The sequence below is a fragment of the Lithobates pipiens genome, unplaced genomic scaffold, assembly GCF_037356315.1.
Source record: "Lithobates pipiens isolate NorthernLeopardFrog02 unplaced genomic scaffold, aLitPip1_a1.2 Scaffold_22, whole genome shotgun sequence".
Lineage (NCBI taxonomy): Eukaryota > Metazoa > Chordata > Amphibia > Anura > Ranidae > Lithobates > Lithobates pipiens.
This window is the reverse complement of record NW_027507784.1, coordinates 193,417,336-193,441,245: the sequence shown is the minus strand read 5'-3', so window position 1 is coordinate 193,441,245 and position 23,910 is coordinate 193,417,336. Positions and strand designations below refer to the sequence as shown.

The 23,910-nt window shown below is 46.8% G+C and overlaps 1 protein-coding gene across 3 annotated transcripts in view; it reads right to left on the bottom strand.

Moving 5' to 3' along the window:
* The window catches only part of DHRS7B (dehydrogenase/reductase 7B), a 158,371-nt gene that overhangs the window by 77,862 nt on the left and 56,599 nt on the right, over positions 1-23,910 (bottom strand). For all 3 annotated transcript variants that reach the window (XM_077448776.1, XM_077448774.1, XM_077448775.1), the window contains one exon: positions 15,956-16,166. In XM_077448776.1, coding sequence (XP_077304902.1) covers positions 15,956-16,166 — 211 coding nt within the window. The remainder of the gene's footprint in view (positions 1-15,955; positions 16,167-23,910) is intronic.

Sequence of the window (23,910 nt, the reverse complement as noted above, 5' to 3'; positions counted from 1 at the left end):
ACCTATAGGTCCAAGTTGTTTGGAAGGGTTTACTTCCTCTTGAAGCTCCTGTGTCCCGTGATGTATGATCAAGAAAATTGGATTTTTATATACAGCTTACCTGTAAAATCCTTTTCTTGAGAGTACATCACGGGACACAGGGCTCCTGCCCCTCTTGGGTTTTATGTGGTTTCTTATTGCTTTGCTACAAAACTGAGGTGCCTCCCATATGGGAGGGGTTATATAGGGGAGGAATTCTCCTTAATTGGGGTTAACCAGTGTCCAATCACCAGAGGTGCCTATATAACCCACTATGTAATGAAGCTCCTGTGTCCCGTGATGTACTCTCAAGAAAAGGATTTTACAGGTAAGCTGTATATAAAAATCCCATTTTTTTTACTAACGAATGAAATAAATAATGCATATGAACACCTAAAGTCCTTCGTGGCTTCCAGGTAACTTAAGACTGCTCTTTTAACATCCAAGAAATTGAATTCTTCCTCCTCCTTACCCGATGGTTTAGAGCAAAAACGTAGGAAGAATCATCTCCTGAGCTCGATTTTGGACCGAAGCGACCTTCGGCAAAAAATTTGGATCCGTCTTCAGAACAAATCGGTCTGAAAAAAATTGAAAAAAGATGGCTCCATGATTGACAAGGCTTGCAGCACACCAATTTCTTCCAGCTGTTTTAGCCACTAAAAAAAAACAGTTTTCAAAGTAATCAGTTTCAGGGAGGTTAAATTAATGGGTTTGAAAGGAAAGGTTCCTAGGCCTGTAAAACAACTGATAAGTCCCACTTTGGACAGCTTCTGATCACTACCGGTCTGGACCAGGTGAGGGCAATAAAGAATCTGATCACTAGGGGTTCTGAAGAGATGGTATTTTTGGAAAAATCTCCCAGAACGGCAACTTGAACTTTGAAGGTACTGATAGCTAGGCCCTTGATCGCTCCTTCTTGCAGGAACTCCAGGATAGAAGAAATTTATTTTAAGGATTTGCCGGATGCAGTGCAGGAGTTGAAAGCTTTCCAGACTTTGGAATAAATTGCTCTGGTAACACTCTGTTAGATAGGAGGGTAGCAACCAACATATTCAAAAATCCTTTTCTCCTCAAAAGCTGCTCCTCAGAAGCCAAGCTGTGAGTTTTAGCTTTACTACGTCCTGGTGAAACAGGGGACCTTCTATCGGCAGGTCTTGTCTCAACGGAAGGTGCCAATATGGATCAAGTTGCATTTGTAGAAGGGATAAAAACAAGGCCCTCTTGGGCCAGAAGGGAGTGATGAGGATTACTGTTGTATCCTCTTTCCGGAGTTTTATTATGACCGGAGGGATAAGCTGAAGGGGGGTGGGGAGCATAGCAGAGATGAAATTTCCAACTGTGCGCCAGAGCATCTACCCCCAGGGATGACTTGTTTCTGTTCAGGGAGAAGAGAGACACCTGTGTATTTTCCTGAGTCGCAAAGTGAGCCACTCTTGGTCGCCTCCATTTCTTCATGATCATATGGAAGATATCTGGGTTCATACGCCACTCCACTTCGTATACCTGGTTTCTGCTGAGGAAGTCCGCTACCCTGTTTAGAGTCCTTTAGGTGGACTGCGGACAAGGATAGAGTATGGAGCTCTGCCCATCGTAAAACTTCTTCTGGTGCCCCCTGTGCATTTATGTAGGCCACTGCCGTGGCGTTGTCCGACAGGATCTGTATATGCATTCCCTGAACTTCTTCGGCAAACGTCAGTAAAACCATTTCGATTGCCATTAGTTCCCTTCAATCTGAGGACCTTACTGCTTCTCTTGTGGACCATGAGCCCTGAGCCCACCGACCACTCATGTGAGCACCCCAACCCCAGGAGCTGACATCTGTTGTTAATCTTGCTTGGATTGAGAAGGACCATAACAGACCTGTTGAATACTTTGTCTGTTTCCACCGCCAAAGACTCCTTTTCACTGTGGTGATCCCAGGTTTTTAACAAAAAAAAGAAATAATAATAAAATAAAAACAAAAAAAAAAAAAAAAAAGCTTTGCAGGAGATCTAAAGTGGAACCTTGCCCCTGAATTGCAGGTATGAAAGAGGTCAGGGTTCCCAATGCCGACATGATATTCCTGATGGACAGGAGCTGACTGGACTGTAACCCCACCACTTCCACCAACTTTTTCAGTTTTTCTTCTGGAGGAAAAATCTTTTGCACCACTGAGTTTATACGGAAACCCAAGTATAACACCTCCTGCGAGGGAATCAGATTCGAATTTGAGGTTTAAGATGTATCCTATGGATTCTAGGTGAGCACAAGCTCTGACTAAGTTCTTCTGAAGCACTTCTATGGTTTGAGCGAAAAACAGCAGTTCGTCCAGATAAGGAATCACTGAAATTCCTTCTAGAGGCAAAGGAGCCAAAGCTTTGGACATTACCTTTGTGAACACTCTTGGGGACGATGACAGGCAAAAATGGGAGTGCTCTGAACTGCCTCAGAAATTTCTGGGGCCCGGCGGCAATGGGTGGAGGTAGACATCCTGTAAGTCTATTAATGCCATGTAGCACCCTTGGCTCAAAATGTTTCTTACTGAGAAAATGGAACCCATCCCAAATCTTCTGTACTCTACCGATCGATTTAGCATCTTGAGATTTTGGATGAGACTGAACTTTCCTGAGGGTTTCTGAATGAGGAATACATGCGAGTATAAACCCTGCGAGAACTCCCCTGTAGTGACCAGAACAACGACTCTCTGGGATTTCAGTTCCTAGATTAGTGACTTCGTGGCAAGAGCCTTGGCTGGATCCCTTGGGGAGTTTGTCACCAAGAATCTTTTTTTACAATAAACTGGTTTGATGCAATGCCTCTCCACTGTGGAAGAAACTCCTAGAGTCTTCCCCCGACCTGTAGGGAGGAGTCGCTGCAGCTTTCCGGAAGTCGGAGGATTCAAGAGCACTTTACTCCTACCTTTGGGCTTCTGTAAATGGCATGGTTTCCTTTTGCTCTGCGTTTTTCCTTCGCGCTGTCCTTTTTGAGGCCGAAAAAAAAAAAACGCTTACAGGTCTGCCCTTGCTCCTTCTTGACTGGAAATTATTTCTTTTTATCAGCAGTTTGGTCAAGAATGGATTCTAGTTCAGAACCAAACAGCAAATCCCCTGTAAAGGGAATGCTACACAGCCTGTTTGATGCCGTGTCCCTGCGCCAGGTTTTTAGCCATAAAGCCCTCTTACCAGAGTTCGTTAATGCTGCGGACCTGGCCGAGATGCATATAGATTCTGCTGAGCCATCCGCAATATATGATATTGCTGCAAATAAAGTTGTAAAGGAGTCCAAAATCTCCTGTTTTGGGGCATCTGCAGTAACATGGGCTTTCATCAGGTTTAAAATTCCTAGCAACGCATGTCATTGCCATTGCTGGCTTCAGATTGTTCACCACTGATTGTCAGGCTCTTTTAAGAAACAGGTCCATCCTCTTATCCATGGGCTCCTTTAGTGTGCCCATAACTTTAAAAGGAGAGGTCAGTTGATTTCGAAACCTGCGAAAAAGCGGAATCCAGTCTTGTTCCAGATAGTCAGTATTTTCCTCAAAAACAGGAATCTTGAGACCCGAGAAAAAAAAAAATGGGTTCCAGCCATTCTTTTCTTCTCATGTCTGATTATTGAATGGACCTGAAAGGTAAGGCCTTTTGAGTCTCCCGAACCTGGGTAAATGCAGTCATGCAGGGAGAGCTCCTTTTCCTCCTCTATCCCCAAGGTAGCATGGATTACTTTCAGAAGTCCTCCAACCTCTTCTAGTGACATCTTGTACTTAGAGGAATCTGTTTCATTTTCCTCCTCCTCTTAATCTGTTCCATCTGGAATGAGGGAAGTAGGTTCTTGGGAAGTGTCCTGTGAGATCGGACCCCCTGCCAGTATTAGGGAGCCCCCTTGGGATCCTGAAGATGGCTGCGGAGCCCTAGGTTTGACCTAAAGGCTTGAAAAGTGGCACAGAGCTTATCCTTAATGGTTGTAACCAAAATCGCCACAAATGGACAGAGACTCCTCCCTAACTAAATCTGAAATGCCATCTGCACAAAGCGATTTAGTCCAAGCTTCATTTATTTCTTCTTTGCAGGTGGGACACCTTCTCTTGACTGGTTGAACAGAGCTATTGGCCCGGACAAACAGAGAAAAAACAAAGGACCACGCTAAAGTCTGTTGCACAGCACAAGTAATACACCCTGGTGCACTAGGAAATAAAAACTTCTCAATTCCCTGTGCCCAAGCAAGCCGCCAACACCACATTTTGTAGAGTCCCCTACTTCTGCTAGGCAGAAGTGCTAACCCACTAGCCACTGCACTACACATTCCCAGGGAGAACTCTCACTGGAGGGGTGGGGGTGAAAAAAAACCCACAGGAGAAAAAGGCCCAGAGTAACAAAAGGATACAGTCCCTTACCTTGGCCTTGCTGGTGCCTTGGCTTGCCCCCTTATCCGCTGTATTGTTCTCCGTAGCAGAGTGACCTGAGGTCATGTGGTGAAAAAAGCCGGTTCTGGATTGAAAAACGCTGCCACGCTGACCCGGAACCAGAAGTTTAATAAGGCACCAGGAGACCCTGTCCTCTTCCCCCTGCGCTTACGGCCGGAAATGAGGCTGTGCACCCGACCCGGAAGTGCTGTCTCTTCCTGTACACTGCACAGGACATGGCCAAGGAGTCTCTCCTCAGCCACCAGAACAATGGCGGCTGCTCAACCTTGCACCGCCACTGTCCCGTGATGTGGGCGACCAGCGGGGGACCACTGCAAACCGCCCATCTTCAAGAGAAAAGGGCAGTACTGTCAGGCAGTACAGGCTCTCCCCCAAGCACGGAAGGGGGAGATGGAACCCACGGGACCATCCAGCAGGGGGGGGGGGGGAAACACTCTCCTAGGAAAAAAACCTTGAGAGATCATGGCTCCCACCAGGTGTTCCTCCGGCTGGAGGAAACAAAAAAACCTGATGGAAGCAATGTGGAGGCCTGATAAACATTTGATTGATGAGGTATTTCTGTGGGAGGAGGAGCCATGATCTCTTGGGTGCTGTCCTGAAAGACATTTTGGGAAAATTAGCCTTTAACATCTCTATTATGAAGGGTGTCAGCAGGATGGGAACTGAGAGGAATCAACAGGGACTTTGATAGCAAGAAAGGGTACAGTTGTACTAAAAGCCTCCAAAGCTAGGCTGCGAAAATGCTCTCTACATGTATTTCGAAAATTGTGCCCAGTGGTTGCCAAAATCTCTCTTTATACAACTTCATAGTATTTTTAGAAAATTTCTATGGAGGAACCAGTCACCTATATATAAACATTTATGTATCCTCTGGAGCAAGGAGGATTGGCCTTTCCAGACTTACATAAATATGATTTGGCAGTGCAGCTGGTAATGGCAGTAGGATGGTTAAATCCAAATAAATATAATCCTTCTACAATGTTAGAGGCTGAAGTGATTCATTCCATTGAGGCACTTCAAGTATAGCATTGTTGTTTAGAGGCTTGAAAGCCCAGTATAATTTGACTCCCTTAATGGTAACAACTATTAGCGCACTAGCTTGTGAAAAACATCCCCGAATAACAGCCCCCCCCCTTGGGGGAATCACCAATTGCCCCAATTGAGTTCCATTTAAGATACAAGAGCCTGGGCTAAATTTAAGGTTAAAAACTATAGACCAGGTAGTGCAGGTAAGAAATGTGAAACCCTTTGCAAGATTAACAGTGGAATATTCCAGATAGCAATTTTTTTTTTTTTTTTGCTACATGCAACTTTCTCACACCCTTTCTGCCCAATTTCCACAAGGTCTCCCCCAACTTATAGAGCCTGGGTTAGAGCAAGTAGTTAGAACGAAGCTAATAAAGAAACCCATATCAGCTCTATATAACCACCTTTTAACAGTATCTTTATCAGAGATGAGGGAGCTCCGGTCAAGATGGGAGAGGGATATCCCAGATTTAGAAGCAGAGGATTGGGAAGATTTATGGGGATTGCCCTTTCAGACACTGGTCTCTCTGTGAGATAAACTCATACAATTCAAGATAACACATAGAGCCCATTATACACCATATAGACTACATAAATTAAAACCATTAAACTCTCAGAACTGCTGGAGATATCCATATAATTCTGGACCTGCTCAGCTATCGTCATGTTCTAGGCAGGAGTCATAGGCATGATCGTGGCAGTTTCACCTGTAGAACAAAACATGGCGATTTGCCTCTTAGGATTAGTGGAAATAAATATCTACACAGTGAAAAAGAGAACACAAATAAGTTTACTACTTTTCTATGCGAGAAAGGCGAGTGTATTAACCACTAGAGATCCGCGCTATAGCCAAATGACGGCTACAGCGTGGACCTCCTTTGCCGGGGACTACGTCTATTGACGTCGTCCCGTGCACGAGCGGCCTGCGCGCCCCCTGAGGGGGGCGCGCGCGGCGCGCTCTGTGATCCGCGAGTCCATGAGACTCGTCTGATCACGGATCCGAGCAAGGGGTTGATCCCGACCCCTTTCCACGTGATCAGCTGTCAGCCAATGACAGCTGATCATGTGATAAAACGGAGCCGGTAATCGGCTATTATTCCTCCTCGTGCTGACAGCGCGAGGAGAAAAAAAAAGAGCCGATCACCGGCGGCCGTGATCGGGACATCAGTCCCGATCATGGCCAGCCCTGCCAGTGCCCACCTGCCCCCTGCCAGTGCCACCTCATTAATAAATAAGTGCCCCCCGTCAGTGCCCACAGTGCCACCCATCAGTGCCCACAATCTGCCTCAACGGTGCTGCACCCCATTGCCACATATCCGTGCCCAGTGTCATCTACCAGTGCCCAGCAGTGCCACCTATCAGTGGCACCTATCAGTGCCCATTAGTCCCATCTATCAGTGGTACATATCAGTGCCCCCCATCCGTGCCATCTTATCTGTGCCCATCTTTTCCGCCTTATCTGTGCCTATTAGTGCCGCCTTAACTATGCCTATCAGTGCCCACCAGTGCAGCCTATCAGTGCCCACCAGTGCAGCCTATCAGTGCCGCCTCATCAGCGCACTTCAATGAAGGAGAAAAATGACCTGTTTGCAAAATTTTATAACAAACTATTAAAACATGATTTATTTTTTTATTTATTTTTGTTTAGCAAAAAATAAAAAACTCCCAGCTGTAATTAAATACCACCAAAAGAAAGCTCTATTTGTGGGAAAAAAATGATAAAAATTTAATTTGGGTACAGTGTTGTATGCCCGCGCAATTGTCATTCAAAGTGCATCAGCGCTGAAAGCTGAAAATTGGTCTGGGCAGGAGGGGGGTTTAAGTGCCCAGTAAGCAAGTGGTTAAACTGGAAAAAAAAACAGCTCTACCTTCACTAGCCTTTTGAAATTATCTAGCAAATAGTAATTTTACCTCTATCTAAAAGATACATATTGTAATAGAAAAAAATAAATAAATATGAGAAAGTATGGTCTAGTTCATGGGTGCTCAACCTGTGGCCCTCCAGCTGCTGAAAAACTACAAGTCCCATGAGGCATTGCAAGCCACTGACAGTTACAAGCATGACTCTCAAAGGCTGAGGCATGATGGGACTTGTAGTTCCCCAACAGCTGGATGGCCACAGGTTGAGCAGCCATGGTCTAGTTGGATAGCAAATCTTACAACTGCAACTTAACAGTCTATGGACTAAACATAAAGGAATAGGAATATGGCAAGCAAGATAGACAGGAGTGAACGCGAGTCTGAATATTTTATTATGTGTTTTAGATGTACATTAAAAAAAAACAATAGAGAAATTTATTAAAAAAAAGAAAAAAAAATGCTCTTGTGGATATCTGCTATATAGAGACTAGATCAAGCAGCAGTGTAGTGAGAAATTCCAAAAAATAAATAAATAAAAAAAATAACAAAAAAACTATTTAACTTTATCAGTAGAACTGTAGAAAATTCATCCAACCTCTAGACACTAGCAAAAACTGAGACACGCTGGGTAGAGGAATGTTATGTGGGATCAGGCCCAATTTTTCTGTTTGTCAACCTCCTGTAGGTGGACCCAACTTCTGAAGGGGTCACTACAACCTGACTGTTTCTAAATGCCTGTCTCCATTCAATGGACAAAAAGAAAAAAAAACAGTGTGTAGTAGCGAGTGTCTAAGCAATGGTAAGGATGACCAATGCTTCTTGGTCACTACTCACAGCATCACCTCGACTTGGCATCAGCAGGGGAAAAAAAAAGAAAAAAAGCAGGCCGATTTGAAAGAGAAATGTCCGAAAATTTGTCCGGCCAATGACAGGGTAGATTGCTGCTGCTCTGTTGTCACAACATTACCGTGATTCTGTCAGCGGGGGCAAGGGCAGGTGAAATAATAGGATTTTTTGTACTCACCGTAAAACACTTTTCTTTGTAATTCACCGACTGACACCGCTCCTCTTAGCCATTGGGTTGTTACGCCACCTTTAGGAGAATACTAGGCATTACATGTTATGTAAAACACAGAACTTTCCAGTTCCGTCCAAGGGGCGGTTCCTTAGGTAACAACCCTCCAGCCTGCCATGCAGTCATCAGTACGTCAACAAGCAGTATACCGTAAAGAGAAAAAAGGAGGGGCGGGTGCTGGGTCAGTCGGCGAATTACAGAGAAAAGGATTTCATGGCAAGTACAAAAAATCCTATTTTCTCTGACTGACACAGCTCCTCTCTTAGCCATTGGAACGTCCCCAAGCAGTGCCAAACGAGGGGTGGGAAAAGCATAAAACGTCATCCACCATGGTAAGTGGGAACTAGTTAAAACTTTACCCACAAAAGCAACAGTGCGTGGAAAAAACACCACAAACCCAGGGTACACCTCAACAGGAGGGACTACCCTCAACCGGACCAATAACTGCGGTAACTAATGCAACAATGCATTAACTTAACGACTTAAGGACCACCTCCTGTATATATACACATCGGTACTTTGCAGAGGGATGTCTCGGTAAGGGCAGCAGCTGCTGCCACAACTGAGATCTCCCTCTTTACAGGAGGCGGTCCTGTTTACGATAATGGTGGTCTCCGCGGCGGGTTCCTCCCCCTCCCGCGGCTTACCGGAGCTGTCGGTATCGGTGGAGGCGATCGGGTCCTTCATGTTGCTGGGTATGGAGACGAGTGAGGCCAAGATGGCCCCCACTTATCTCTATACCATAGGAAGGCGGAAGCTATAAAATTGATCCATTTTTTTTTTTTTTAAACAGTGTAAAAAAAAAATATATATATTTTTTTTAAAAACACCCCATCCCGATGAGCTCGCGCGCAGAAGCGAATGCATACGCGAGTAGCGCCCGCATATGAAAACAGTAGTCAAACCACACATGTGAAGTATCGCCGCGATCGGTAGAGCGAGAACAATAATTCTAGCCATAGACCTCCTCTGTAACACAAAACATGCAACCTGTAGAATTTTTTAAATGTCGCTTATGGAGATTTTTTAGGGTAAACGTTTGACACCATTCCATAAGCGGGCGCAATTTTTAAGCATTACATGTTGGGTATCAATTTATTCGGTGTAACATCTTTCACAATATAAAAAAAATTGGGCTAATTTTACTGTTGTCTTATTTTTTATTCAAAAAGTGAATTTCTTTAAAAAAAAGTGCGCTTGTAAAGACCGCTGCGCAAACAAGGTGTGAAAAAAGTTTTGCCATGACCGCCATTTTATTCTCTAGGGTGTTAGAAAAAAAAAAACAATATATGATGTTTGGGGGGTCTAAGTAATTTTCTAGCAAAAAAAGTGTTTTAACCACTTGCTTACTGGGCACTTAAACCCCCCTCAGTCCCAGACCAATTTTCAGCTTTCAGCGCTGATGCACTTTGAATGACAATTGCGCGGGCATACAACACTGTACCCAAATGAAATTTTTATCATTTTTTTTTCCCACAAATAGAGCTTTCTTTTGGTGGTATTTAGTTACAGCTCGGAGTTAGATAGTGCGCCTGCCAGTTCTCCACTCCCAGGATGTAAACGGCCGACAAGGCTGGTACATGTCGCTCTGCCCACCGAAGCATGTGAGTGACCTCCCGTGCGGCGGCTGAGCTTCTTGTTCAACCTTGGTGATTGAAGTATGCCACTGCAGTTGCGTTGACTGACTGGATCCTGATCGGACGCCCTTGCAGTCTCATCAACCATGTGGAGAGGCATAGCCTGATCGCTCTTAGCTCAAGCAGATTGATCGGCAACTTGGATTCCTCCGTCGACCAGATGCCCTGAGCCCACTGAACCCCCATCACTCCAACCCAGCCCGATAGGCTGGCGTCCGTTGTGTTCACTGTCCATTTCAGAGGTAGGAACAACTTCCCGGACTGAAGCACCGGGCACCTCAGCCACCAGGTCAGGGAATCTCTGACTAACTGGCTCACCTGGTTCTGACGATCCAGGGACAACTGAGATTTGTCCCACTTTGTCAAAATCTCCTTCTGCAGAACTCTGGTGTGGAACTGGGCATACGGTACTGCCTCGAAGGAGGCCACCATGAGTCCCAAGACTCACATGCAGAAGCAAAGCAATGACCAGTTCATCAGCAGTTTTACTGCAGCTCTGAGAGTCTGCAGCTTGTCTGAAGGGAGAAAAACTCTCGCTTACCTGGAGTCCAGCAGCAAGCCTAGGTACTCCAAACGCTGGGTCGGTACTACCACCAACTTTTTTAGGTTCAACAGCCACCCAAATTCTTGCAGGGTCTGCATGGTAATCGCCACATCCTCTTCTAATTCTGTGGCGGAAGATGCTCTCAGGAGGAGATCATCTAGGTATCCCATGATCGCGATCCCACGTTGCCGCAGCAACGCCAAAACTGGAGCCAATACCTTGGTAAAGACTCGGGGGAGCTGATGCCAAACCAAAAGGGAGAGCCACAAACTGGTAGTGGGCTTCCCTGACTGCAAACCGCAGAAACTTTTGATGCCGGAGGCATATGGGTACGTGCTGTTGCGTATCCTGGATGTCCAAGGATGCCAGGGAGTCCCCTTGATGGAGTGCAACGACTACTCAGCGAACTGATTCCATTATGAACCTCTGCACTTTCACAAAGTGATTGAGGGCTTTTAGATCCAAGATTGGACATACCCCTTCCTTCTTGGGAACTACAAACAGGTTTGAGTCGAACCCCTGGAAATTTTTCCGATTCCGGAAAAGGTACAATCCCCCCGCGATTCAGCAGGTCCCTTACTGCCCCTAAGAGGGCCTCCTGGCGTGGCAAGAGAACGGGTATGCTGGAGGGGAAGAATCTGTTTGGCGGCCAAGAGAAGAACTCTATTTTGTAGACGTGGGAAATCGGATCGCAGACCCATTGGTAGGACAGTCGAGAGGACCACCGGGCTGCAAACTCTCGAAAGCGACCCACCACCCAAGTCATGGGTGGGGGCAAACCTTCATGCGGTAGCACTTTTGGTCACAGGCTTGTGGTTCCAGGGACGTTTCTGTCCTTCTGTGGTCGTCCTGTCGGGCTGGGGATGTTTTGCCAAAGCTCCTGGCGGACAAAAAAGCCTTTTGTGAGCGGAAAAGAAGGGCCCTTGCCTACGGCGTGGCTCCTTAGCCTTCCTGGCCTGTGGGAGTAGTGTACTCTTACCACCTGTGGCATTTTTAATAAGGTCATCCAAAGAGGCTCCAAAGAGCCGGTTGCCAAGGAAGGGAAGATCCGTCAGGACTTTCTTGGATGCCTGGTCGGCAGACCAGAATTTCAACCAAATCAGATTCCGCAGCACCACTGCCGACACTGAAGTCCTGGATAACAGAGGGAGAGTATCCAGGGCCGCATCACAAATGTACTTAAAGTGGAGGGCCACCCTGAAAAAAAAAAATACATAAAAAATTAGAAAAAAATCTATAAAAAAAAAAAAAAAATTTTTTTTTTTTTTTTTACTTACCAGAAATGCCTGTTGCTAGGCACATAATCCTAATCTGCCTCTTCCTCCTCCGCGGAGATCTTCTTTTTTCTCTACTCGTCGCGTTGTCTTCTGGGTAATGGGTCGCGCTGTGTTCTGGGAACTGTGTGTCCCAGAACACAGCGCGTCCCATTCACAAAGTGCTGCGCGACTCGCGCATGCGCAGCAGGAAACGGGCAGTGAAGCCGCAAGGCTCCACTGCCTGTTTCCCTTAGAAAGAATGGCGGCGCCGGGACCCGAGAGCCGAGGGACGGGTCGGCCTCGGGCGGCCGACATCGCGGGCGCCCTGGACAGGTAAGTCGGCTTATTAAATCAGCAGCTGCAGTGTTTGCAGCTGCTGACTTTAAATTTTTTTTTTTAAACGGCCCTCCTCTTTAAGGCCTTGCACTAGTTGGTCTGCTAACTCCACGCAGACAGGAGAAGCTTGTTTTTCTCCCAATTCGTAGTGCAACAGTTTTGCCCACTCAGTTAGTGTCTGTGACACAAGTGTGGATGCCAGTACTGGTCGCACGGCTGACCCCACAACCGTAAACAAGGAACGAGCCACTGCCTCGGCCTTCCTATCTGTGGGATCCTTAAATGCAGGAGTCTCCTCTACCGGGATCGTGGTTATTTTGTTTAACCTGGATACTGGGAGATCCACGATCGGAGGAGCCAACCATTTTTTGAGAAGTCTCTCCTCAAAAGGGTAACGCACCGCCATGTATTCGGGGACTGAAATGTTCCATCGCGGGAGACCCCATTCCTTGTAAATGAACTTGTCAAAATAAGTCAGATACGGGAACACCTTAGGTGAACGGGTTGGCTTACGGGACCCAAAAGGGACCGCTATATCAGCTCCTGAATCTTCAGGGTATCACGCACAGCTGTGATAAGTGCTCCAACAAGCACTTTGTTGCGCACGGACCCGGACGGGGACTCATCCTCACTGTCCGAACGGTCCTGGTCAGCGTCATCTGAAACAACAGAGCAGGGGGTCACCAGTCTCAGCAGGGCCCGAGTTTGCATCAGAGCTCTCCCCAGAGGACGGGGGGGGCACCTTTGCGCCCATGCACCGCCTCCATCTTGGCAATGAACGAATTGAGGACCGCCGACAAGGTGTCCAAAGGCACTTCGTATTGTGCAGGCGAACCGGTTGCAATTGCCTGGATTTCGGGGGAAGAAACACCAGTTTCTGAAACCATTCTGACCCTACCCTGTCTGCCATCTGAAGAGGACTTAGGACAATGACAGTCCCACTCTCCTTACTGCTGTTGGCTGAGGGGCTCTTTCCCGCAGGACTCACCACCCTGAAAGGTTCTGCGCTATCCAGCAAGAAGTGCCTGTGGTCTTTGTTGGCTCCCAGGTGCAGAGGAACCCGCTCTGTGTCAGTAGAAGCTGCCGTTAATGGTGCTGAAACTGCTCTGCAATGTGCTCAGGTTCAAAGGAAATGGCTGCCCAGCGTCCAGTATAAGGACATAAAACACTAGGAAAATGGCTGCCAGAGCACAGGGACACACGCTTCCCCTAGAGAAAGCTGAAAAACGTGTTCAGGCTTCTAAAAAATGGCCGCCAGCGTCCAGTATAAGGACAAATCACAGGGTAAATGGCCACCGAAGCACAGGAGAGCATGCGTTCCCTTCCCCACACCCAAGATGGCCACTGATGCTAAAAACCATGAGGGACAGAGCTGAACAAATGGCAGTGATTAGTGCTGCAAGGGACACAGGCACCTCCAGGGACATGAGAAGCAGGGCTCAGGACACAGCCAGCCAGCGCAGCCCCCCCACAGATGAGAGCCCCATCCGGAGAGCCCCTGTACAGACACACACATTGCTCAGTAGCCACATGCAGCATCCCCCACGGGGGGGGGGGGGGGGATATGGACAGGGAGAAAAGAGAGGGAGGTGAGGGACCCCCGAATCGACCTCCCAGGGAATGCCCATCTGCTCAGCCCCACAGAGGCAGGGAGAGCTGTACTTACCAGTCCTGAAGAGCTAGGAGACATTCCATTACAGACTTACTCTCTGATCAGTACAGGGTGGCTGCTGGCCTCGGCACACTGTGATGCAGACATCAGTAGCCCCGTCATATGTGTGCCCTGGAGCATAAAGCGCACGGACCACCTCTGGAGTTGAGGTTTCACCGTGGCCGACCCAGCGCGGAGCTCTGGTCTGCACACGCTCGATGGCCAAGCTGGGGAGACTACAAGGATAAGGGTATCCAGCCTATAAACCAGCCGGCTGTTGATAGCAGATCACGGGATCTATCATCTTGCGCAAAAAGCCAAGCTTCTGCAGAAAAAAGATGGACCAATGGGCCCGTCAGGGTTCCTAGGTCCTTCTCCTTCACTAGGCAAAATAAAATTGATGACTGCATGGCAGGCTGGAGGGCTGTTACCTAAGGGACCGCGCCCCTTGGGCGGAACTGGAAAGTTCTGTGTTTTACATGACACGTGATGCCTAGTATTCTCCTAAAGGTGGCGTAACAACCCAATGGCTAAGAGAGGAGCTGTGTCAGTCGGTGAATATAAGAAAAATTTTGTTTATTATAACTGCACTGGCTACAGGACAAAAAGGGGAGAAGTGAAGCAGAGCTGTGGGCAGCAAGGCGGATATAAGTGAAGTGGGGCTGAACTGTGTGAAGAAATGGACGGACACACTTTATAGGATAGCACTGACATGCAGATGTCAGCTGTCTGGTCTAAAATAAAGGGGCACTGGGGGACTATTCACCCTGTTGTACACATGTCCAGTGCCATGGATAAGAAATAGGAAAAAAAAAAGCTCCGAATGAGGACTTTAACCACTTTCAGACCGGACCAATTTGCTGGTCAAAGACCAGACCACTTTTTGCGATTCGGCACTGCGTCGCTTTAACTGACAATTGCGCCGTCGTGCGACGTGGCTCCCAAACAAAATTAACGTCCTTTTTTTCCCACAAATAGAGCTTTCTTTTGGTGGTATTTGATCACCCCTGCGGTTTTTATTTTTTGCGCTATAAACAAAAATAGAGCGACAATTTTGAAAAAAACGCATTATTTTTTACTTTTTGTTATAATAAATATCCCCCAAAAATATATAAAAAAACATTTTTTTCCCTCAGTTTAGGCTGATACGTATTCTTCTACATATTTTTGGTAAAAAAAAAATCGCAATAAGCGATTATTGATTGGTTTGCGCAAAAGTTATAGCGTTTACAAAATAGGGATAGTTTTATAGCATTTTTATTAAAAAAAATGTATTATTTTTTTTTTACTAGTAATGGCGGCGATCAGCGATTTTTATTGTGACTGCGACATTGTGGGGGACCCATCGGACGTTTTTGACACATTTTTGGGACCATTGTAATTTATACAGTAATCACTGCTATATAAATGCAGTGATTCCTGTGTAAATGACACTGGCAGTGAAGGGGTTAACCAGTGGGTGGCAGTGTAGGGGTTAAGTGTTCCTAGGGGTGTGTTACTAACTGTGGGGGGTTGGGCTTTCATTTAGTGAACACTGATCTCTGCTCCAATCACATGGAGCAGAGATCAGCGTCACTAGTTGCTAGGCAGAATGGAGAAATGCTGTTTACTCTGCATTTCCTCCATTTGGCCGCTCCGTGAGACGATCGCGGTCCGCGGGTCCCGCGACCGGACTCACGGGGGTCCCGACCAGCGCGGGAGCGCGCCGCCGGCGGTGCGCTCCCGATGGCAGGGCGGCATTGAATATTGGACGTACCTGTACGCCAATATGCCTGCCCGTGCCATTCTGTCGACGTACATCGTCGTGCGCTGGTCGTGAAGTGGTTAAGCATGACGTTAAAAGGGAAGGCTGCTCAATAAAACCACATCTCCCATTAAGGCTAGGTTCACATTATTGCATTTCGGGAATGTACCGGGGTGCCTGCCTTTAAGCACATGAAACCCATGCAGTTCTGTGCATGGTTGAAAAAAAAAAAAAAAAAGGGTAAAGGGGCTTCTCCCACATTTCTGCAGGTAGGACAGCCCATTGAAATGAATGGGCTGCCCTAGAGACAGAATGCAGCTGCAAATCTGTAAACTAAGCCTTAAAATTAGACATTTTTCACATCGAATAGTATAAATAATTTTGAGGCGTTCAAACCTACTTTACTCACCTTTAGTTAAAGCCACCGGCCCAAAATAGTTTGTGTCCATAATCATCCTGTCCACACCAATCTTTGTGTTCCGAATGGTGCCACGATAACTAATTCCTGCATTATTAATTAAGATGTCCACTTTTCCCATAAGCTGAAGAATCTCAGTAGCTGCGCTGGTTACAGCCTCTACATCTGAGAGGTCAAATATTACCATTTGCGGTTTATACATCTATGGTGTAAAAAGGACAAAATTACAGCCATTAGTGTGTTTTCGCAAAAAACAGACCTACCAGTTTCAGGCAAGGAATATACAGTATGTACAGAGCTTTCCAAAAACTTTTGACTTCCTCTTATGCTCAACTTGTCTTAAGCTGCTAATGAATTCTTTATACTTGTATAGAGAGAGAAGAAGTAGTTCTGAGACGAACAAGAGCCTGTCGACACAGGCCCTAGCTAAGCTCTGTAAGAGCACATTCACACCAGAAAATGCACATAGCTGTGTGTTAACTACACGTTTACATGCATTTGAAGCACGCTTGATGTGCGCTTGAATGCGTTTTGCGCTGCATTTAGCACTGCATTTTAATACTTTCTTGGGCTTGGCTTTCTTGGCTTAACGGGGAGCAGTGCTGTGTGTTTGAAGAGTATTTTAGCGCATTCTCTGCATTTGCAGTGCGGAAAATGCAGCATGCTCTGCTTTTTTCTTTTTTTTAAACCGTGCTGAAATGCACCTGCATGATCTGAACTATGCCTATCACCTTGATTTTTGGCCGTCTATGCAATTGGAGTGCAGTTAAAAATGCACCCAACTGCGTTCAGTCTGAAAAGGGCCCTAAATATGTATTTTCAGCAGCGGATAAGGACAGACAGAACACCACGGCAAAAGGAGGAAAGGAGGTAAACAAAACCAAATTCCAAGTGCGGATTTTACTGTAGAGTTACACTGGTCCAGTCTGGATGAATTTTTACTTTATTTCAAGTACTTATATAGTGCTGTCAATTTACGCAGCGCTTTACAAATACATTGTACATTCACATCAGTCCCTACCCTCAAGGAGCTTACAACGCAAGTATGCATATGCCATACCTGTGGGAACACTGCTACTACAATGATTGCCGCTGTCTTCTAGATCCCATGTTGAGTGGCTGCCATTCTGCATAGGAATCACAAGAAGTTTCCCACACAGTCCCATTTCCAGAATGCCTTGCATTGTTTCTGTGAGGGCAAGGCATTCACTGGTTGTAAAAGTTGGAAAGTTGGGGTATGACATCACATACACCACCTCGTTCAAAAAACAAAAAAACAAACAAACGCAATATTATATGCTGAGAGAGCAACCCCGTGTTCACTAAGCAGTAGGGCAGCCGCTAAGTGCAGGACCCAAAGATAGCAGGGATCACTGTAGTAGTGGTGAAGACCACTACAGTAATTTCCAGAATGGATTCAATTAATTTTCCTCAAAATTCTACATACAATACCCCATAATGATAATGTGAAAGAAGTTTGTTTGAAAGCTTTGCAAATTTATTTAAAAAAAAAAAAAAAATACAATGTACATAAGTATTCACAGCCTCAAGTCTTTTTAAAGTGTGACGCTACAAGCTTGGCACACCTATTTTTGGGCAGTTTCTCCCATTCTTCTTTGTAGGACCTCTCAAGTTCCATCAGGTTGGATGGGGAGCAACAGTGTACAGCCATTTTCGGATCTCTCCAGAGATGTTCAATTGGGTTAAAGTCTGGGCTCTAGCTGGGCCACTCAAGGACATTAACAGTTGTCTCACAGCCACTCCTTTGTTATTTTGGCTGGGTGTTTAAGGTCAATGACCTGTTTTAAGACAAACCTTCATCCCGTCTGAGGTCCAACAATGCTCTGGAGCAGGTTTTTCTCAAGGATGTCTCTGTACATTGCTTCATTCATCTTTACCTCGATCCTGACTGGTCTTTCAGTTCCTGCCTATGAAAAACATCCCCACAGCATAATGCTTCACTGTAGGGATAGTATTGGCCAGGTGATGAGGGGTGCTGGTTTCCTCCAGACATGACACTTGCCATTCAGGCCAAAGAGTTCAATCTTTGTTTCAGACCAGAGATGTTTCTCATGGTCTGAGAGTCCTTCAGGTGCCTTTTGGCAAACTCCAGGTGGGATGTCATGTGAATTTTACTGAGGAGTGGCTTCTGTCTGTCCACTATACCATACAGGCCTGATTGGTGGAGTGCTGAAGAGATGGTGGTTCTTCTGGCAGGTTCACCTTTTTCCACAAAGAAATTCTGAAACTCTACCATCAGGTTCTTGGTCACCTCCCTGACTAAGGCCCTTCTCCCTTGATCGCTCAGTTTGGCCAGACGGCCCACTCTAGGAAGAGTCCTAGTGGTTCGAAAATTTCATTTTACGGATGATGGATGCCACTTTGCTCATTGGGACCTTCAATGCTCCAGAATTTTTTCTGTACTCTTCCCCAGATCCGTGCCTCGATACAATCTTGCCTCAGAGGTCTACAGACAATTCTTTGGACTTCATGGGTTGGTTTGTACTCTGATATACACTGGTAACTGTAGGACCTTATTAGATAGGTGTGTGCCTTTCCAAAACATGTCCAATCAACTGAATTTATCATAGGTGGACTCCAATCAAGTTGTAGAAATATCTTAAGGGTAAGCTAATTTTTGAGTGTCATGGCAATGACTGTGAATACTTATGTACATGTGATTTATTTTTTGCTTTTTATTTTTAATAAATCTGCAATGATTTCAAACAAACTTCTTTCACATTGTCATTGTAGGGTATTGCTTGTAGAATTTTGAGCAAAATATTGAAATTAAACCATTTTGGAATAAGGCTGTAACATAACATGTGGAAAAAGTGAAGCGCTTCAAATACTTTCCGGATGCACTGTACATACATACATACATACATTGATCCAAGCTAGACCAGAATCTTTGCTAATGCCGCGTACACACGATCAAACAATCCGGTGGAAAAGTCCGGCAAACTCAAGTCCGCCAAACAATCCCCCCGTGTGTAGCCTCCGGCATACTTTTTTGACCCGAAAGTACGGCGGACTTAGAATGCCGTGTTGCACTCCAATCTTCCCGCCGGACTCTCATTTCGGCGGACAATCCGGCCGTGTGTATGCCAGTCCGCCGTACTTTTGAAATGAGCGGACTTTTCCCGCCCGGAGAAAAGTCCGCTCATTTCGAGCGTGTCTCAAGGTAGGCAGGGCCCGCGAAGGAGACGTCGCTGGCCCCGCCGCCTGGTATGGACTTAAAGGGGGACCCCCAACGCTGAAAAAAAATCAGCGTGGGGGTCCCCCCCAAGTCCACAACAGACCCTTGTCCGAGCACGCTACCCGGCCGGCCAGGAAAGGGGGGCGAGCGAGCGCCCCCCTCCTGAGCCGTACCAGGCCGCGTGCCCTCAACATGGGGGGTGCCTTGGGGAAGGGGTGGCCGCGCGGCCCCCCCACCCCAAAGCACCTTGTCCCCATGTTGATGAGGACAAGGGCCTCTTCCCGACAACCCTGGCCGTTGGTTGTCGGGGTCTGCAGGTGGGGGGCTTATCGGAATCCGGGAGCCCCCTTTAATAAGGGGGCCCCCGGATACCGGCCCCCCACCCTATGTGAATGAGTATGGGGTAAAATGTACCCCTACCCATTCACCTGTAAAATAAAAGTACAAAAAAACACAACACACGAGATAAAATACTTTATTGCACAGCTCCGGGGGTCTTCTGTCTTCGGGGGACTCCTCCGCTATCTTCTTGTAGCTCTTTTGCTAACGGAGGAGTCCGGCTTTCTTCCTCGCCGCAGGCCTCTTCTTCCGACTTCGGGGGGTCTTGTCCCCCTCTTCGGTTCTTCTGTCGCCGCCTTCCGTTCTTCTTCTTCTTCTTCTTCTCCAGGAGATGTTGACTCGACGATCTCTCCGGCCGCAATGCCAGGGACGCGCTGCGCTGCCACTTGGCTTTATGTCACATGGGTTGGTGTCACATGGTGACCCTGCCCCCTTACGATGTCACAGTCCCGGAGGATGCTGGGACTGTCGCCATGTGACACTGTCCCTATATAAATGGGAGGAGGAGGAGGAAGGAGGGAGGAGGGAGGAGGGAGGAGGGAGGAGGAGGAGGAGGAGAGGCGGCGGCGACAGAAGACCGGGCCACCGCCTGTAAAAGAGCTATAAGAAGGCGCGGTGGCCCGGCAGAAGAACCGAAGAGGGGGACAAGACCCCCGAAGTCGGAAGAAGAGGCCTGCGGCGAGGAAGAAAGCCGGACTCCTACGCTAGCAAAAGAGCTACAAGAAGATAGCGGAGGAGTCCGGCGAGAAGACCCCCGAAGATGGAAGACCCCCGGAGCTGTGCAATAAAGTATTTTATCTCGTGTGTTGTGTTTTTTTGTACTTTTATTTTACAGGTGAATGGGTAGGGGTACATTGTACCCCATACTCATTCACATAGGGTGGGGGGCCGGTATCCGGGGGCCCCCTTATTAAAGGGGGCTCCCGGATTCCGATAAGCCCCCCGCCCGCAGACCCCGACAACCAACAGCCAGGGTTGTCGGGAAAAGGCCCTTGTCCTCATCAACATGGGGACAAGGTGCTTTGGGGTGGGGGTGCCGCGCAGCCCCCCTTCCCCAAGGCACCCCCCATGTTGAGGGCACGCGGCCTGGTACGGCTCAGGAGGGGGGGGGCGCTCGCTCGCCCCCCCTTTCCTGGCCGGCCGGGTAGCGTGCTCGGACAAGGGTCTGTTGTCGATTTTTTTCGGCGTTGGGGTTCCCCTTTAAATCCATACCAGGCGGCGGGGCCAGCGACGTCTCCCTCGCGGGCCCCGCCTACCTGGAGACGCGCTCGAAATGAGCGGACTTTCCTCTACGTGTGTGGGCGAGTCCGTTCATTTCAAAAGTAGGGCGGATAGTACGCCGTATTAGTCCGCTCAAAAAGTGCCGTGTGTGGGCAAGTAGCCCGTTCGGAAAGTCCGACGGACAGTCTGGCGGGAAGTCCGCCAGACTAAGTACGTCGGACATACCGCTACGTGTGTACGCGGCTTTAGAGTAACATATGAGCTACCATTGCTTGCCTGTTATTCTGCAACTGCTAGCTGCTCAGTAATTAAGAACAAATATGCAAAACAAGATACATAAATCTAAGTGGATCTAAAGCCTTTACATTTTTACCTGAATGAATTCCTTGCATTAAGATAGAAAATGTTTAGGAAAAAGCATGTCTACCAGGTCACTCAATCCAGCACTGTGCCTATCCACACGTCTTACAGGCTCTCACATATAGAAACCTGTTTATTCTTATTTTTTCAAAGTTTTCACAATCGTTTAAGGACAACTAGTTAAAATATTGTATTGTAGAGTACATAACAAATGATATAAATTCTATGGCCATTCCTTGACCCCCCCCCCCCCCCCTGAATTTCAGCACTGAGGACATCTGATCTGTGATTGTGGTTTTCTGTTGGTTAGCCACCTCTTTGCTACTGATTAAAGCAATAGCAATACTGCCATCATACAGACCTCAGTACAAACTAAGGCTTTCATTTTGGGTAGAGGTGAACAAGTGAAATTAGAAAGAGAAATTTACTGGGCTTCAGACCCCTGGTGCCATCATTTTCAATGTGCGAGCCAGCTGGGACTTCCCGATATCTCACGGCCAGCTCCCCATTGTGCTGTGATTTTAAGGTCCTGCAGTCTACTGGGACATGTGGCATGTTCCAGGAGGTTGCAAGTGATCAGGCCAAGCTTACCTACTTTTCTAAAGTGCACATAACCTCTAATAGATTTCAAGGTTTTCCAAGTTGGTGTGGTGGGTCACCTTATCTTACTGGTTAAATACAGTACTTTGCAAAAGTTTTAGGCAGGTGTGAATAAATGCTGTAAAGTAAGCATGTTCTCAAAAAGATATATATGGAACAACCAAATTCTGTCACTAAAGTTGAGGTTATGGAAGACCGTTTCATCTCATAGGTGACTATGCCAAGACTGAGCACCTGAACAAAACATAAGGTACTGTATTTTTCGCACTATAAGGCACACCTAAGAGCCTTATATTTTCCTCCAGATCAGCAATGCACCTTATAAGCCGGTGTGCACTGAGTTCCAAAATAAAATAAAATAAATCAAATCTTTTCCCGCTCTGACACAGGAGTGTACGCTGGCAGCGATAACCCAATCAGAGAACATTGCGTATGAAGTGCAGTACGTACGCTTACCTACATTAACAACAACAATGGTACCGGTCAAGAGACATGCTTACGAGGCACAATTCAAACTACAAGCTATCAGTTACGTGGTTGTATATGGGAATAGAGCAGCTGAAGAAGATGAAAGAATTCAACATGAATGAATCTATGGTTCGGAAGTGGAGCAGGCAAGAAAATGAACTGCGCGAAGTTAAGAAGACGAAACAGAGTTTCCGCAGGAACAAAGCGAGGTGGCCACAATTAGAAGACCAGCTTGAACAATGGATTATTGAACAAAGAACAGCTGGGAGAAGCATCTCTACAGTCACCATTCGACTGAAGGCAATAACGATAGCATAAGACATTGAGTTCGAACACTTTCAAGGAGGTCCGTCTTGGTGCTTTCGTTTTATGAAAAGGCATCATCTCTCCATCCGCGCAAGGACTACCATGGCACAGCAACTGCCAGCGGATTACAAAGAAAAGCTAGCCATCTTCCGCACCTACTGCAGTAAGAAGCTTACCGACAAAAAGATCCAGCCCAAGAAAATCACCAACATGGACGAGGTCCCCCTCACTTTTGACATCCCCGTGAATCATACTGTGGAGAAAAAAGGGGAGCAGCACGGTATCGATATGCACCACAGGGCATGAAGTCGGCTCTCACTCTTGTTCTTGGTTGCCATGGTAATGGACAGAAACTACCACCTATGGTAATGTTTAAGAGGAAGACACTGCCAAAAGAAAAGTTTCCACCCGAGTCATCGTTAAGGCCAATCAAAAGGGCTGAATGGATGAGGAGAAAATGAGAGCGTGGCTGAGAGAGGTGTATATAAAGAGACTGGATGTTTTTTTCCCGCACATCACCGTCCCTGTTGATCTGCGACTCCATGCGCGCCCATCTCACCGCTACTGTGAAAAACCAAGTGAAGCGAATTAATTCAGAGCTTGCCATCATTCCGAGAGGACTAACAAAAGAACTTCAACCGCTGGACGTTGGTGTAAACAGGGCATTCAAAGTGAAGTTGCGAGTGGCGTGGGAGCAATGGATGACAGAAGGCAAACACACCTTTACTAAGACTGGGAGACAGCGCCGGGTGAGCTATGCCACCATATGTGAATAGATTGTGGATGCCTGGGCTAAGGTATCTGCTTTAACTGTCGTCCGAGCTTTTGCAAAAACCGGCATCATTGCTGAACAGCCACCTGGCAACGAGACTGATACCGACAATGATGACAATGAGGAGAGGGAACCCAAGCTTGATAGCAAAATTGCCCAGCTGTTCAATTCAGACACAGAAGATGAGGACTTTGATGGATTTGTGGGAGAAGATTGATTAACAAATAATGTGAGTGTTTTTTTTGTAGAGTGTATTGTTAAATAGTGGAATAGTAGAATAAAGTACAAGGGAACTCACTGTTTTGCTTCCGTTACCTTTTTTGTAGACCGTATGTTTTAGCATGCGCCTTATAATGCAGTGCGCCTTATGTATGGGTCAAGTACAGAAATAGTACCTGTAATTGAGACTGAGCCTTATAATCCGGTGCGCCTTATGGTGCAGAAAATATGGTAGTTATACTGCATCAGCAAGGTCTCTCTCAGGGAAAGATTTCAAAGCATACTGGGGTTTCAAGATGTGCTGTTCAAGCTCTTTTGAAGAAGCATAAAGAATCGGGAAATGTTGAGGACCATAGACTTGGAAACAAGAAAAATGGCAGGAGATGCTCTGGACTGATGAATCAAAATTTTAAATATGTGACTGCAGCAGGAGTCAGTTTGTTTGCTGAAGGGCTGAAGAGC